Genomic DNA, 18,754 nt, shown 5'->3' on the forward strand with positions numbered 1-18,754 from the left:
GAGTGACAAGATGTAGTTGTATGGTGTATCTTTCACAATCACTTCTTTCAAAACGCAGCAATCATACGATGCAAGTTCTTTTTTCGACAATAAGAGAAGATATCATGCGGAATATGCTCTAAATCAGTTGTTATTTGATCAGTTCGTTGCAATAGGTACTTCTCAAGTTCTCGTCGGCAGGCGACATTCATCGTGACTACGCATTTGTGTGTTCAAGATCAAGATTTTGGCTGTGGTTGAAATTTTCAACTTTGGGCATGTCGACACGAGCATGTTATTTAAGCTGCTCCTGTCCATATGCTTAAGGTTTTAATTTCTATAAATCAACGCGTCAACTGGATTAAGAGTAGTCGGAACTCGAAAGCTTACCATTGCCAAGGATGCTAGCCTACCTAACCGACTAACAACACTCGACACTAATGGCCAGTGGGCGGGCCAGCTGAACAAGATGGAACAGGCTGCAGAGCGTATACCGATTATTCGCAAGTAAGTTAGTTGCTTTTCTTCCGTTCTATCTACTCTATTTCGTTGTATCATCAGGCTTCATTATGGAGTTACATTCAAGTATAAGGATGAATTTGGTGATTTCTGAAGAACTACAAATTATACGAAGATAGATTCAGAAAATTAAAGCATTTTTCATATTCGGCCGTGTCTGTCCCGAACGTATCAGGTACCAAATACGCGCGCCCCACGATCGCCCCAAGCTCGACGAGTAATTTCACAAGATTCCATTTCGGCGCTTATTTCGCTACGGCAACCGGAACCCAATGCGGACATAGAGCTTCTAATTTACCCGGCCATAAGAACTTGGGGCGACCGTGTGCCAGCGGCTGACAGGTCTTCGAATTTCGATAGGGTAATATCTCGGAAATATAATTTTTCTTTTGGGATTTTATTGGATGCAAGATGACCGACAAATTATCAATTTAAGGTGAACGATTAAGTTCTTGAAATATTCGAATTACTCGTTTCGGAAATTTTTCAGATTCAAAATTTACCGGAAAAACTTCAACCGGAGCAAAGTTAAAATCGAATCATTTGACAAGCTCTGAAGAAATGAAAGACAACGATCACGAAACAGACAACGATCACGACTGCACTATCAACATTTATGCAAGGACTGCACACCGTCCTGTGCACTGGGTCAGCAGCCAGGCACTGTTTCATGGTGACAAGGCCTTGTTAGGACCGCAAGATATGGTAAGTAAAGAGAGTTAAAAATTACACAAGTAAAGGTTTAAACAGCACAATACTAACTTTTTCATTTGTAGTAATATAATTAAAAAATATCAAGTGTTATATAATTCGTATGTTAGCATTTCACTAGTAACAATAACGAATTAAGCGACTTTGAAAATGTTTGTTGGAGTTTTGACACTGTGTGACTTTTTAAGTCAATTATACTCCTGATTGATTTTCTCGCATCAGTAATTTTTTAGCTTCCGGAATCTATAAAACCATTGTGATATGAGATAATTTATATTTTTATTTGGCTTTTTTGCAAAGCCTAAATTGAGGTTTGGCACCAAAAAATTAACAATCATCAATAGACAAATGTTCTTTTTCGATACCGCATAATTGCTTAACAAATCAATTCTTTGCTGCAATATTCTTACGTTAGCAGTACAGAACTAAAGACGTAATATTTCGACATTTGCTCTGAAGTACATAATGACGAATTTTCATATGAATAGCAACTCCCAGCCAAATAAGGTACCTCATTATTGACATCAATTAAAATACCCACAGATATTCCCAGGCAGCTTCACCTTGGAGTTGTACAGCGCCTTCACTAAATTTCTTCCAGTAGAAGAAGGCAGCGTAATTGATATCATTGCAGCAAAAATGTGTCCTCAAACATACACCACGTGTCCCAATCTTCTGTGTAACTAATATTTGATTTTCGTTCAGAAAATTATTCATCAAATTAAAAACTGGACTAGCTCAGTAACATCAGCTGGTTTTGTATTATTTGTGGAAAACTTTCTTAATTTGTTACAATTAGGCTTGTGAAACTATTTACATGTCTTGAAGTTGACAACATGAGTCTCCTCTTGACGTTGAAAAGTCTCAGCAGTTGAGATAATTAATATTGGAAGTATTATTTGAAAAAAGGAGGATATCGCTAGCGCCATCTGCCATTAATAAATGATTTCACCAAAGACTGTACGGCGATAATAAATTATCGCCGTACAGTCTTTGGTGAAATCGATAATAAATTATCTGGCGATAATAAATTATCGCCGTACCCAAGAAGTCGCTGATATTCATGTCTTCCGGTCATGAAGAAGCACTGGACTGATTTATTTCTCCAGGGTTTCGATCGTTTAATTTTCGGTAGCAGTAATAAAGATCAAATATATATTGATGACTGTGATTATAGTACAGCATATTCCCATGCTCTAAAGCCACAACAGAAATATATTTAAATATCTTCTGTATTTTAAGAAATTCAACACAGGAAATTCAATCTGAGAGGTACTCGATTATTTTACACCCGAGTTTTCTCTCCTCATAAAAATTCAAACCCTCATCACATATCATCATTTATTTTTATTGATCACGTTAAAATGCCGGTGCTATTCATGTTTCTGAATAATTAATATGAAAAAGTCTTTCATGACTTTTTTCAAACAGGAGAAATCTCATGGGATTCATGCATTATCGCACTAAAAAGTTTTGCTACAGCTGATAGGCTACAAGGAGACATAAAGAAGGCAATACCTGTTTAAAAGTGACTAGATTTTTTTAAATTCAGGGCCTATACTTTAAAAAAAAGTTAAGAGATCGTAAGTTCATCAGCCAATTATTGACGGTCTTTCAAGCAAATCCCACCAATCATAGACAAGAAAATAGAGCGTAAGTGCTTACGTTCACTTAGCGAATTTTGAAAATATGGCCCCAAGGTGTGAAGGAAAGCTCTCCTTAATTGAGGTTTTCTCGCTAATTGAATTCGTCGTCTCTGTCGGCGGCAACCAAGCCGCACTTCTGGCCAAGTCATTGAGGTGTGCTCACCTGCCTCTTTCCTGTTTCCTGTTTGTGCCGGTAAGCCTGTGTACCGGTAAGCATGTGTGTTTGTACCGGTAAGCTGGTACCCTTTGTGCCGGTAAGCTTGTGGGCCTGCGTGGCGCTGCTGACCTCTTCGCCTCAGGAGCCCTTTTGTTCCTCGCAATTTCACCGACGCTGTTCCACCGTTAGGGTATGCACACAGTGAAAGCAGGTTTGCCCGCGCGGGCAACCTGCTCCAACCTGCCACAAGAATGAAAATAGGATAATAATGTAAGTGTTCACAGTGAAAACTTGTCCGAATAGGCTTCTGTATTCTATGGTTTCAGGCGCCAGCCTGAGCAGGTAACCAGCACGCTGGCAACCTGCTTTCACTGTGTGCGTACCCTTACGTTTCTCCCGGCGACCCATTCCGTTTAGCAGTTTTCGATTTCAGATGCCAAATTCCAATATTATATAAATATTGGTTATAATATTATAATACAATAGCGCAATATAATGGGCGCTTGCGTGCTCAGCTAGCGAGCCTGCGAAACGTACCTGATAGCCGGTCATTGAACAGTTTCACAAGTACCTTACTGGCCTTCTTCTGCTTAATCTAAGCTTGTCTGGGTGCTGGAGTTCTTCGTGCTAGCTTTGAAACTTCTCGTGTTCTATCATAAATCTTAAGTAAATAATAGAAGAATCAGCGCCTTTTACTTCCTTCCGGCGATAGCCTCCGTAGTTTCCCCAACCCAGTATAAGTTGGCGTTATACCGACAAACTCACAACCTTTTATTATGTGCTCGTAGTCATGATACTGGACTGAGCTGCGGAATAATTTTTATTACGGGGGGTGGCTAGAAAGTGAGAATAGTTCAGTCTGGCATACAAGTACATATAGAGGCTCTTCGTTATTCGAACTGTTCAGTAGATATAAATATGAAACAACGTTCATTCTTCCGTTTAGTGGTGGCATGCATGGGTACTTGATGACCGCAAATATTTTTGCGTCCCAGCGGTGTGAAGCGTTTAGGGCGGCAATGTCATATATAAAGAGGCCTTACTGAGATGAATGATTGATTAAGGGCTTCACGAAGGCGCAATACCTGGCGATGAAACTTAACTTGATTTAGAAGGCAAAGTTTGGGCATCGCTGCTGCCCTATATCGGCAACAGCGGCTTGATGAGGCGCCTTTGCCTGACAGCCGCGGACATTTCAATCGCTCGGTCATGAAGAAGCTTTCAATGCTCATATATTTGTTAAAACGAAGCATATTTTCCCTTCCTATAATCATTGAATAACTTGGCCAAACTAACCTCGTGAGATCGAATGTATATGCCGGCGATTGTGCTCCACTGGCGATTCAGCCAATTATATCATAGCGATAACTTGGTGAATGATATTCCTTATGGGAATGCATCTCAGTGCTTCTAAATTCTTTGAAATTTTTTTCCTGAAAACTAATCGCACATAAATAATTCTTGAACCATATTCAACAGTTGTTATTGAATGGAGGTAGCTATAGTGCATTTTATATGTTATATTATCACAGAATAAAATATTATATAACATGACAGATGAGTCTTTTGAGGGAAGTAATTTTCTGATTTATATATTTTAGTGTTACCATCAGCATTCAATTTTTGGAAAGAAACTTTTCTACATCAAGAAAATAAAACTTTTTGGTGGACTCCTACATTTTTCTCGTGTTTCCCCACAGACTCGCTCCTAACCAACGCAGCGTCGCACACGTGGCAAGGAGGCTCGGCGATGCCAACGAGTGATTTAGTAGCATGTTTCGCAGGGACGCAGTATAGACCGTGTGTAAGAAGTGATAGTATGGGGTAAATTTTGTGGAGTAGGACCTGTTGACAATTGACTATTTGATTCAGCAGGCTGTGGAGTGAGGTAGATGAGTGAGGTAGCAGGCCTATAATTGCATTATAGGGTAGGCGTTGGCGCTAGGGCTTGTTTACGAGCTAAATTTGTGGTGTAGGGCTGCGCTCTCGTTTCGCTGCGCTCTCGTTTATTTCTAGGGTTACGAAAACCATTACTAGAAAATTGCAAGCAAAGCGGTCAAAGACACATAAAAGAATAATGAGTTTTTTTTACGTTTAGGTCAATAATAGCTCGTTTTTCCCGAGTAGATTAAGGTGATGATGATTGGAGCAACTAGCTGGGGGGTTCGAAACTTGAATGTGCTCGTGAAAGTTTAGGGGAAAACGATATGGTGGCCGGGTTGTTAAGAATCGTATAAAAGTCAATATGGTCTAATAAAAGCTGACAGCGCAGGTTTAAATCAAGTTTTACCTAATCCCGCAAGACGAACTCGAGGCATAAAGTTATACTCATGGCGCGGTCCACGAACGTCGAGGTTACGTACTCGCCTTCGTCTTCTAAATTCATTGAACGATGCACTCAAAGAAATAAGTGAGACTAAATATTGCCATAGCGATGCTTTCATTGCGTCGATCTGCGCTGTCCTACACATTTTAGCATTGCTAAGACGGGCAGAGGCAGGGCTGTTCTCGATTATATATACCCACCAGCAGATGGCATATGGCCACGTTACTATATTAGTGCAAGACGGCAGGAAGACATGGAGCGAAAATGACGATCATTCATAACTACTGAAAACTTTAATAACATACAAAGCATCGTGAATGATTTCATTGCAAACTAAACCATTCACACCTGATGATCATTCATAACTACTGAAAACTTTAATAACATACAAAGCATCACAAGATGGTTGTAGAGTCAAGATGGTTGTAGAGTCAAGATGGTTGTAGAATCAAGATGGTTGTAGAGCCAAGATGGTTGTAGAGTCAACTCGTGCGATCAAGATTGTTAGGCATGCTCCAGCAATGGCTCAAGACCGACAACATAAAACAATGTCTCAAGGCGCATATTCCGAGAAGCCGCGTAAAGGACAATCTTATGGCCATGGAAAAGCACGAAAAGAAGGAAAAAGCTACGCTACTAATGATTCTTCACTAAATTAAAAATGTTTCTTGGCCTCATGGGAATAAGTAGCGAATATTTCATCAATCGGCGGCAAACCAGACTCTACCATACTATCATCGCCGACATAACGAGGTTAATTGGTCGAGTTCCTTGTTTAATAACAATTTATTCGTCATTAAATTATTACTGTCTTCATGAAGTTTTATTTCATTATAGATTTAATGGACAAAAGTAAATTCATTTTATGTGACAATTATAGTAGCAGAAATTTAACTGGAAATAATTCTTATACATTAAATAAAGTTTAAATCAAAATGGTAAAACGAATTGCTCTCTAAAAATTGACAGGGAATGAATTAAAAAATGTTTATTACATTTAATGATTTGGAATCAATACAAGCAGATTCATCGTATCATGACTTACAAAGACTGTAGCAGGACTGTGACGTGACGATGAGACGAACCTCTAAGGAGCCTTCATCGAAATGATGCCCAAAGAGCGGGCGCGTCATGTGCGATAAGCATTAGTCGACTTCATGTCTTCGAGCCCTCCGATGCAGTGCGTCTGTTCGCACGATTAAAACTTCGAACGTTTTTTTTAACATTCTCTGGTATTTCAACTGTCACAGACTAAACAAAACTGCACCTCGAGAAATGGAATTTTTTGTGGCGGCTGAGTGCTAATGACTACTATAGCGACAATTGAAGATGTCACCTCCCTGCATAATATGGCGATACGTTTGTTGTGGTGTTCAATGAATACGTATATGAATATAATCCACAATAAAGAATTCAGCATGCAGATAAATCGAAAACGGTAAAATAGTCATGATCAAATAATTGTATGAGGCGCCACTGTCGGGCAAAGACGCCTCCTGAGGCAACGATTTGCTAAAAATATCTACCCAGTCAAGCAGCAATGTGGGCAACGAAGTCGATTATTGTGGGTTATGTCATAACGCGGAAGATCCGCCCACTCGATGGTTTGGCAGTCGAGTTTCCCTAAACAATCTTTACAGATGCCCGGTGAACTTTCGACTGTGGGTTTATCGCTGATGATCGAAGTAACTGAGAGTAAGCAACTCAACAAACAAAGTGAAAAATAATTATCTGTAAACTTGTCGTTTAGCTTTTGATTCTTTTAGATAAATTTATCTGAAATTAATATACATTTCACTTCTATATGCTACAAATTAAATCATGATTTTTTGATGAACACATAATAACTGATTATGTTACTGATTAATAATCACAATTAAGTATGTTATCACCGTTATCATTATCTAAAATGAGATACGTAGGGACAGTGTCTATAGTCCACTTGCACTCGAATTTATAGTTTGAAAATTGTTTCATGCACTGATATGAGATTGAAAAGAATTTTTTGAAGGCAGTTTATGTTTGAGGGCTAACCATGGCGCGGGCATTCAGAAAACGTTCGTTTAAACGAATAACGAACGAACGTCGCACCGACAACAAATACTTTAGTTCATATAACTTATTTTAGTTCATAACTCGGAAACTGTTAATAATCTCATGTCAAAATACGATCATTTGTGTAATGATCTAAAAATAATTCAATATAATTACATGAGTTTTAATTTAGATAATTTATTTATTTAGAATTGCCTGAAATTTTAAGTTATGAGATACGTCACGACTGGTCTATAGTCCATTTGCACTCGAATTTGGAGTTTGGAAATTTTATTATGCACTTTAGTAGTGTTAGTATTAAGTAAGAAGAATTCTTTTGAAGGCAGTATAAAGTTTTATGGTGCAACCGACGCGTGGGCACTCAAGCAGACGACGTTCGGTTTGTCGAAGAACGAACCAGTCGTGTCGATGCATCATTCGTTTCCAGTAGTGTCGTCTAAGTGCTCTAAGCCTAAGTCCTTCTAAGTGCTCGTTTTTGTTTGCTGTAATGTTCCTGTGTATTTAATTACCATCTACTGAGTCACTAGGAGAGTGATTGGAGGAGAGCTCACGTTTTTTGAAGGCAGTATAAAGTTTGGAGGCGCTACCGTCACGCGGGAACTCATGCAGACGACATCCGTTCGAACGAAGATCGAACGAGTGGTGCTCATCTATGACTAAAGGCCCGTTTCCACTACGGGACTGATTCTGAAGGATTGAGACTGGCCTGAGACCAATAAGCCACATGGCTGGACTTGAAAACTGGCGTGCGCGTTTCCACTGCACGCGTGTGCTGGGACTGAGACTGACCGTCTGAGCTACCGCACTCGCTGGCCTTTGAAAATAGATTATTCTGCCGCTCTTGCTTTACTAGCTGTTGTCACTATGCGCAGGAGGAAACAAAGATCTATTTACCTAATAGCAGTTATGAAACGCAAGAATGGTTTCAAACTTCTCATTAACATAGTTTATCCGTGTAATAACATGCATTCACCAAGTGATTAAGAAACAGCATTATCTTATTATACCTTTAATGTGTCGAGAAAATTAAATGTAATATATACGTCACAATGTTTTACCATGTCTGGCTTTTGGTCTATAGATTTTGATAGGTTTCATAGCGTGCTTCACAAATGCTACTACTATTATTGGTTAATGTGCTTATTTACTATTTACTGAGTATACATACACTGTAAGTACAATAAAAGATAATTAAGATTTTTTAATTGACGGACGAGTGAATCTATATCAATAAACAGTTAAAATCGATCAATGAGAAGTTAGGAAGTATTATTTCCATTTTTCGATGTTCGTGGATGGATATAATTTCTCCATTTCTTTACTTATTTTCTCTAATTCTCAAGATTCTGTCTCTGTAAAAAAGCTTTTTACTTGCCAAAAGCAAGGTACCTCTCTATATAAATCGATAAGCCTTTCAGTGACATCTCTGCTCCAGTCTCCGTCGAGCGACATGGTCAGTTAAGCAAAGAGGCCGGCAATGGTGCGTCTATTGGAGCGCCAGCCCAGCGCACAACCTCCTTGAACGAAAGTCACAGCGACACTGCCCCTTGCCCGTGCCCGCAGCCCGTCAGGGCCGTCACGCAAGTCCAGTAAAAGATTGAACAGCGCTTGACTCCCCGTCACTCAAGTCTCGATGGTCCGTATTTCCTGTGTATTTGAATTACCATGTACTGTACCACTAGGAGAGTGATTTGAGGAGAGCTCACGTTTTTTGAAGGCAGTATAAAGTTTGGAGGTGCTACCGCCACGTGAGCACTCATGCAGACGACAATCACGACATCCGTTTGATAGAAGCTCGAACGAGCTAGTCGTGCTCATCGATGACTTACTTCTAGTAGTGTCGTCAATCGTGCAGCTACAAGTATACTCGCGCTAAGTTGTCCTTCTAATAAGTGCTGGTTTTTGGTATCCTGTAATGTTCCTGTGTAAATGAATTACCATGAACTGTGTCACTAGGAGAGTGATTGGAGGAGAGCTCACGTATTTTGCGACGATGTGATCTGTGATAGAAATGTGCTCGAGAAGTGCGTTCAGTGAATAAAGCCAAATTTGCAAGCCTTGCCATTTCGGAACGGGGTTAAAAGACATCGTTACATGAAATTGTAACAAAATTGTAGCGTTAAATTGTGCCCCTGATAAACTTACTAGTGAAATTCGTCAAGTGCTACTGCTAGTCAGCCTAAACCCTAAGCTAGGGCTAGGCAGCCGTCCCTAAGCTAGGGACGGCAGCCGCAATGACCAATCGAGTTAGGTGATGCAGTAGTAGTGTAGTACGTACTACTCCTGGTACAAGTATTCTTAATTTATAACTATTATTTATTATTATCATTATCATTTATCAATTAATATTATCATTCTTTTAAATTAATTAGCATTCATTGTTATCAGTTACTTATTACTTTCCTCATAATTTTCTTCTCGTTTTCCCTTCATTTCCCCCTAATTTTCACTTTATTTTCTCATCATTTTCCCAACGTTTTCATATCATTTTCTCACCAATTCCCCATCATTTCCCATCATCTTCTCGTCATTTTTTCATGGTTTTCCATCATTTTCCCATCACTTCACCATCATTTTCTTATAATTTCCCCATCGTTTTCTCATCATTTTCTCACCATTTACTCATCTTTTCCCATCATTTTCCCGTCATTTTCACATCATTTTCAAATCATTTTCTCATCATTATCCCATATTTTCCTCATCATTTTCTCATCTTTTTCCAATCATTTTCCCATCATTTTCTCATCACTTTCCCATCAATTTTCCATCGTTTTGGATCATTTTTTCTTCAATTCCCAATCATTTCCCCATCATTTCCTCATAATTTCTCCATTATTTAACCATCATTTTGTCATTATTTTTCATCATTACCCCATCATATCACCATCATTTTCTTATCATTTCCCCATCTTTTCTAATGATTTTCTCACCATTTACTCATCTCTTCCCATCACTTTCTCATCATTTTCTCATCATTTTTCCATCATTTTCCATCATTTCCCCATCATTTCACCATCATTTTATCATTTCCCCATCGTTTTCCTATCATTCTTCCATACTTTTCTCATCATTTTTCCATCTTTTCTCCATCATTTGTCTATAATATTTCCATCATTCACATCATTTTCTCAGTATTTTCCCATCATTTTCTCATCATTTTCCCACCATTTTCCATTCATTTACCCATCATTTTCTCATCGTTTACCATCGTTTAACCATCATTAACCTATCATTTACCTATCATTACCCATCCTTTGTCTATCATTTACCGATTATTCAATTACCCATGAGGTCGTACAGGTAGCAAGTGAGGTGACTCGCGTTAATCGTCAAGTACCATAGCTAGGGACGCATTTAAAGAAAAATAAAACCTCTTCATCCATGCATTATTCAATGTTCAGCCAGGTATATAGGACAGTCACATAAGGCCACGTGAATTGGTAAGATCTTTTCTGGTGTATCTTTTATTGACAATCGAGAGAACAACACTGAGAATATACCACTTTTGCTGGGACTTGACCTATGGTTCCAGACTAATACTGATACTACTGAAATAAAAAAATTACAGAAAATATTTAACAAACAATCAAGTTATACATGATCGACAAGATAAAAATTTAACTGTTAAAACGACTCTAAAATTTCTACTTAAATTATATACGCATGACAAATATCCTCGGTTTTGAATTTCCCTATTTACACAAGACGTTTTTTACACATCAATGGTTGACCCAAGACTAACTAGCCTTCATAATTCGGCCAAGGTCACGTCAAACTTTCTCTAATACAAAAATGAAGAAATGCATAACCTGTTCTATCTTAACACCTCACCAGTCTTATCATTCGCTTTGAAGACCATGTATGATTTCAGTCATTCTTCATTGCGTCACATTCCTTGCACAAGCCTAGGATATCTTCGTGAGTAATCAAGGCTGAGAATAAAAGGATCATTACCTTATTGTAATGCGATTTTTTTTATTTAAGTAGCAAACAATTAATTATAAAAAATCATGTAATGCTAAGCATTTTGATGTCTCCATTCAGGAATTATGTGTGAATATAGTTCACACTAAACTGATATCTTTGCTTATCATTTGAACCAAAATGACACGTGAGGAGTCAAGGAAGAGTAAGTAAACAATGTTCGTCCAATAAGTCAGACATGTTAGATTCTGCTGCAAAATTTCGAACTGTAATGAGTAGGAACTTCCATTTATTCTCAAAGCGTTAAGGGCAAAATATTGATCGTACAAAAAAAGTAGATACATTTTGGTTTTGGTCAAAAGGGCTATAAAAGCCGAAATTATTTTAAAATTGCAGGTTATTCCACGTTTTTGCTGTTGTATCGGAACTTTTTGTGCGCACATGTATATGTACATATATCAAATATTATTTCTCAAGCAGGTTTCATTGAAGACCAGAGAATTTGTTTTATTCGCAATTTTCTTATTAGTTTTTTCAATATATTTTTTGCAGGGGTTATTGTTCATTACAAGATTCTGTATTTTCTTGTTTTTGTAATAAATCAACAGTTTAATTTTATTATTAGTTACGTTCACGATGTTGTTATGAACGATAGAATGAAGGATCCGTTCATCTGCTTTAGAACCGCTGGTCATTTGGTTCTCATAGTAGATGGTTGTGACGTTTGCGTCAGTCTCTGGTTCATGGTTGCGTCTGTTTTGGTTCGATCGAAACTTTGAAATTTCCTTGTCAATTGTTCTATTTGCAAATCCATTATTGACTAAGGTTCTTTTGCAATTTTTCAGCTCCGTATTCAAATCATTTTCAGAGGAGCAGGTTTTGAGTGCTCGTTGGATGAGAGCACTTATTGCGCTTCTTTTTTAGCGCTCTGGGCATTCGCTGGCGGCGTTAAGGACTCTCCCGGCATCTGTGGGTTTCCGGTATACTTTGGTTACGAATGAATTATTCTTAGCTTGGACGACTATATCTAAAAAGGGCAAAGTACGATTTCGGCCGAGCTCGTATGTAAACAAATATTATTTCTGTACTCATATGATCTTTTTTTTTTGTTTTTCAATGGAGTGTTGGACACACGGTGTCGGCCCACGACAGTTGTACGTCGTATCGGGTCAAATACGCTGCATTATAATAATTATAATATTATAATAATTAACGTTCTCTGCCCGCACTCATTTTCACGCGAGGATGATAATAAAGAATTTATGAAATTGAAATAGGCACAAATGTATTTCATGTCACGTGAGATTGATGTAACCTAACGCGAATTTTAGAAGAGAAATGAACCGAAATGTTCCCAGTCTAACAGAGATAAGGATTGAAACTAATACACAGAAGTCAAAATATTAATACAAAACAATATACTTTTAAAAAAATAGTGGATACTTTCTCATATTAGACCCAGATAATAATTATGGTCCAGGTAGGAGTATAAAAGAAGTAAAAAGCTACAACTAGCTACATTATAGGAGTAAAATTAAAGCTACTGATTCACACATGGCTATTAACAGATATTTATAACATAATTTTCTCATGTTATGATGATGATGATCACCACAACGTCACTCGACTGAGTGCCGCCCAGGCCCACCCCCCTCCGGAGCGCCGAGCCGGTCTTGCCACACTCTGATCAGTTGGGACACTTCCACTGGCTTATTCCATAGATCTTCAGGCTGCAGGCTGGTTGGAATTTCAGTACACCCAAACAGATGTTGTGTGTTGTGGGTGTGGTTTTTACACAGAGGGCATGATGGTGTTGGGTAATTAGCCTCATCGATCTTATTGAGGTACGTATTCTCTAAGCATTGGGCATTTCCCCGCCCTTAACTGCGCCAATGTGCGCCTCATGCCTCGGTCCAAAGTCCTCTCTATTTCGTTTACTTTAGGTGCAGGTGCATTTAGAATCTTGTTGGGTGTTCTCGATTCTAGGTATCTCTCGACTGCGGTGGTATGCAATGTCCTCATGTTTCTATTCACCTCCACGCTGCTATCACTGTTGTTGTTGTTGCATTCATACACTTTTATGCTATACTCGCTGTTGTATATGGTCTTTTTCATGAGTCTGATTGGTTCTTGGTTCATCAGACTTCTCAGTGGGTGTTCTTCCAGTTTGCTCTTCTCCCTCAGTTGTGAGGCCGTCATCTGCACGTGGTTCTTCAGAGGCAGGACAGATGTTTCGTCGTGAAGATGTTGTGCGTTGGTGTCGCGTGTGTGTCCTGTGGCAATTCTCAGGGCAGAGTTCTGAACAGTTTGTATTTTCTGCCAGCCACTTTCCGATGTCATGGGACCCCATATACTACTTCCATACTCCAGAACTGGACGTATCAGCGCCTTGTAGGTTTGCACAATAGTCTCCGTGTCCTTTCCCCAGTCAGCTCCAGATAGGGCTTTTAATATGTTGATGTTTTTCTTCGCTTTGCTTGCAGTGCTTCTTACATGTTCAGAGTAGGTCATCTTTGGATCAAAAGTCACTCCCAAGATTCTCGGATGTTTTTCCATTCCCAACGTTACTTATGCTTCTTGATGTTTTCATTGATGTTGTTGTTCAACTCTTTTACTCTCTCTGGGTCTTCTCCAATCTCTCTGGTGTTGTCTCTTTCTCTTATTTGTTCCTTTATGCACTCCGGCAGGGGATTTATTTTTAGTTTTACATTTCCTTGTGGTATGAATTTCTTGCTTGGGGGTTATCAGCACTCATGTTATCATCAGTCCGGTTGGGAGAAGTGCTGCGGCTTACAACCACCAAAACTGTTCAAGCGATGCGAAAATTGGCCCACAACAACATTAATTACTCAGATTCTGTGCAAGAGTGGCTAAGCACAGAAGCAGGAGTTATCGAATAGACTGTCTATTTGCGCACCCACCTCATTCAGGCAGGTAAATTTTACGACAGCAAACATTATGATGTCCCGGAGAGTTCATAAATCCTCTATTGGTCGCCCTTGCCCAGAAATTCTAAAATCATGTTAGTCAAGAAGACTATTTTAAACAAGACCTATTACTTATTAATGTTTCAGGGGGTTGATTTGTTTGCTTATTTTTCCCCTCAATTTTTTTATATTGTCAATCAAGAATTTGAATATACATTGTAATTTTTTTGATCCAACTTATTTACACCCGTGTTCTTGGAATTTCGAATTTATTATAAAATTGATGTCCAAAACGTGTTCACATGAAATATTAAAAACTATTTTTTTCGGCTACAAAATTTTATACCACCGTTTACTATTACATTAACACGTTCCTGCAGCTTATACCAATCCATCGGCTACTGCAAACATGTCGCGGATTTAGATGCCTTTTAGGAACAGTTGTGTAAGTAAATAAGTTCAATTAATTTACGTAATGAAAGTTCTTAATATCAACGTCATGAAATGTAGATAATTTCACAAGCCTAATTGTATGAGTCTGATAAGTAATAGATTAAGAAAGTTGTCCGAAAGTATTACAAAACCAGCTGATATTGCGGGGTTAGTCCAGTTTTTAATTTGATAAATAATTTTCTGAACGAAAATCCAATTTTAGTTACACAGAAGATTGGGGCACGTGGTGTGTGTTTGAGGACACATTTTTGCTGCAATGATATCCATTACGCTGCCTTCTTCTATTGGAAGAAATTTAGTGAAGGCGCTGTACAACTCCAGGGTGAAGCTGCCTGGGAATATCTGTAGGTATTTAATCGATGTTAAGAATGAGGCACCTTATTTGACTGGGTATTGCTATGCATCTGAAAATTCGTTCTTATGTACTTCAGAAAAAAAATATCGAAATTTTTCGTCTTTTGTTCTGTATTGCTAACTTAAGAATATTGCAGGAATGAATTAATATTTGATGCAATTGTGCAGTATCGAAAAATTAAGAACATATGTCTATGAATGTTTGTGAATTTTTTGGCGCAAAACCTCAATTTAGGCTTTGCAAAAAAAATTCAAAGTGAAATATCAATTATCTCATATCACAATGGTTTTATAGATTCCGGAAGCTAAAAAATTACTGATGCGAGAAAATCAATCAGGAGAATAATTAACTCAAAAAGTGACACGGTATCACAACTCCAACGAACATTTGCAAAGTCGCCCAATTAGTTATTGTTACTAGTGATATGCTAACATACGAATTATTTAATATTTAATTTTTTAATTATATTACTACGAATGAAAAAAGTTAGTATTGTGCTGTTTAAATCTTTACTTGTGTAATTTGTAACTGCCTTTACTTACCATATCTTGCGGTCCTAACAAGGCCTTATCACTATGAAACAGTGCCTGGCTGCTGATCCAATGCACAGGACGGTGCGCAGTCTTTGCATAAATGTTGATAATGCAGTCGTGATCGTTGTCTTTTTCGTGATCGTTGTCTTTCATGTCTTCAGAGCTTGTCAAATGATCCGATTTTAACTTTGCTCCTGCTGAAGTTTTTCCGGAAAATTTTGAATCTGAAAAATTTCCGAAACGAGCAATTCGAAGATTTCAAGAACTTAATCGTTCACCTTAAATTTGTCGGTCATCTTGCATCCCATAAAATCCCTAAAGAAAAATTATATTTCCTAGATATTTTGTTTCCTCCTCTCGATAAGCGAATTTACATTATATTCCATCCATTTGAGAAACTGAAACCAGATTATTATTTTTATGGGTGGTTTTAGGCTCATTGAAATATTCTTCCTGTTCTTCATATACTTTATTTGACAAGCCAATTAGAGGCAGTCGCTCGGTATTATCAGACAATTTAAACAATTAGATTTAATCCTTCTCCTTCATTATAAACAGACAATTTAAGCTATTAAATATCATTAATCTTGATGAAAATATAAATACTCAACTGTCTTTCATCCTTCTCACTCATTATGAACAGACAATTCAAGCAAATTTAATTCAAGCTTCCAGGCAAGCGAATTAATATTATATTTCATCCGTCTCGGCAAGCGAATTATTATTATACTTGATCATCCGTCTCGACCAGCGAATAAATGTTATATTTCTTCCGTCACGACAATTGAATTAATTATATATATCATCCATCTCGACAAGCAAATTAATATTATATTGCATCGGTCCCGACAAGCGAATTATTATCATATTTCATCCCTCTCAAAAAACGAATTAATATTATATTTCATCCGTAAAGACAAGCGAATTAATATTAGATTTCGTCCGTTTCGACCAGCGAATTAATATCATATTCCATCCGTAAAGACAAGAGAATCGAGGGTATCTCGTTGCTGCCTCCCACCGCATTTTAAAATTATTTCAATACCTGAAACGTAAAGATTTTCTAATAATACATTTTCTGAAAAAAGTTATTTTATGATTCAATCATTTAAAAATTATTCAGGTGCATGAATTAAAATAATGTTTAAAAGTTTTTTTCTCCTGACATGAAAAATTGAAGCCAGGAATTTCTTAAAGAATTTATGGCAAAATTTTTGTTGACAGAAATTCCTAAGGGAATTGATTCATTAGCTAATTATTCCATCATAAACTACTTAAGTAATATCTCACCGTTACTGATGGCCAAGCGTTGCCAAATTTGTTCGTCTGGCGCTGGGTATTTGGCAGGGGCGTTTTGGGGTGTCAAGACAGTCACGGTGCATTTATTACTTCTAAGGAAGTTCATTATACCCATGGGTCCTAGTGAAGTAAACACAAGTCCCTGAAATATTTAAATATTTTTAAAGTTCATCACACTCACTGGGCCTAAGCACAGTATAAAAAAAATATAATACAGTACTCACTGCAGTGAGTGACAGAGATCGCATTTTCTCGTCGACGAAAACGTGAAGTCACGTACAGACAGACGGACGGACATGGCGAGCACAATAGCGCCTTTTTTTCATAATTGAGAAAATGCGCTAAAAATCCCTGAAATATTTTTAAAGTTCATCACACCCATTGGGCCTAGCACAGTTTACAAAAAATCCCTGAAATATTTTTAAAGTTCATCACACCCATTGGGCCTAGCACAGTTTACAAAAAATCCCTGAAATATTTTTAAAGTTCATCACACCCATTGGGCCTAGCACAGTTTACAAAAACCCCTAAAATATTTTTAAACTTCATCGCACTCACTGGGCCTAGTGAAGTATACAAAACACCATAAAATATTTTTAAAGTTCATCAAACCCATTCTTATTGTTTGCAAATACACCAACGTTGATGCGTTTATTCAGCGGTAACTAACTAAGTTCAAAATGACCAAGAAGTTTGAATTAATTTGTAGGAAGTGATCATCTTCCGTGACTAGATAATTTAACTTTTTTATTTGATCACTCGACTGCTTAAATCGCAAGTCTCACAAGAATTTAATAGCAATGAATAAAGCCAAAAAATTCACCATTTCTTGTGAGCGAAAAAGTTTCGGAGTCCAGTTTCATCGTTAGTTCAAAACTTAGAGCACTTGTACAAACAATTAGCAAACTAAAATTCACTTGTAAGAAGTTAAAACAAGAATCTACAAATGAAAACAAATATAAATGGAGGGAACATGTGCAGACAAGCATTTCCAATTTACAATTTCGAGGGAATTTGAAATGTAGCTGTCATTTAAACTATGCCTTTTTTGAAAATATACAGGGACTCTATTATTCGAAGGTCAGAAACACCGGTTGTGGAGGCTAGCTAAAACTCTAAAATCACTATCGGACACTGGGACGTTGCACTGCTCGGCATGAATACGTACAACTGAATGAGGGGGATGCGCGGGATGCGCAAGCAGGTTTTCTGTTCTAAAACTCTTTCCTTTGTGCTTCAATAGCCTAGTATAAAATTGCGAGATTTCATACCGAAATACACAGATGTAGACTACGCAAAACTATATACACTTATACAGTGGGGGAAAATAAATATTCGTACACTTGAAAAATCGTGTTTTAATGTATGTAAGTACACAAACTTAACAGGAAAAGTGATTTAAATTATGTATAGAGACGCATAGTATTCAAAAATACTATCAAAAGAAATTAAATCTCAATGCCACAAAAAACAATGCAACATGTTCACTTTTCGGGTGAAAAAAGTATTCGTACAAAACAATAAATCCGCATTATTTTAATTTAATACTTGGTTGAATACCCTTTATTCAGCTCAACAGATACCAGTCTATTTCTATACGTCTCCACCAATGATTTGCAGATGCTGACTGGTATTTTCTACCATTCTTCTTGGCACACCACCTTAAGATTCTCAATGTTTGTTGGGGACCTATTCTTAATTTGAATCAACTAATTCTATCGCGTTGGAAGGAAGGAGAAAGTTATAGGAAGATTGCTAGCCACTTGAATGTTCCTTTTAGTACAGTTGCTTCGTTCATTGGACGCTTCAAGACCCGTGACAGCGTTGAAAACCAAAGACGATTAGGTGCTCCTAGGAAGATTTCTGCACG

The 18,754-nt window shown here is 37.7% G+C and overlaps 1 protein-coding gene across 1 annotated transcript; it reads right to left on the minus strand.

Moving 5' to 3' along the window:
• Positions 1-14,856: 14,856 nt before the first annotated feature.
• On the minus strand, positions 14,857-17,012 carry LOC125179081. Its single transcript, XM_047884230.1, has 3 exons — positions 16,876-17,012; positions 15,595-15,809; positions 14,857-15,039 (listed from the first exon to the last, which is right to left on the minus strand). The coding sequence occupies exons 1-3, from the start codon at positions 16,997-16,999 to the stop codon at positions 14,896-14,898; spliced, it is 483 nt and encodes a 160-aa protein (XP_047740186.1). The 5' UTR covers positions 17,000-17,012; the 3' UTR covers positions 14,857-14,895.
• Positions 17,013-18,754: the final 1,742 nt, after the last annotated feature.

This window comes from Hyalella azteca, unplaced genomic scaffold, assembly GCF_000764305.2.
Source record: "Hyalella azteca isolate HAZT.00-mixed unplaced genomic scaffold, Hazt_2.0.2 contig14929, whole genome shotgun sequence".
NCBI classification, from domain to species: Eukaryota; Metazoa; Arthropoda; class Malacostraca; order Amphipoda; family Hyalellidae; genus Hyalella; species Hyalella azteca.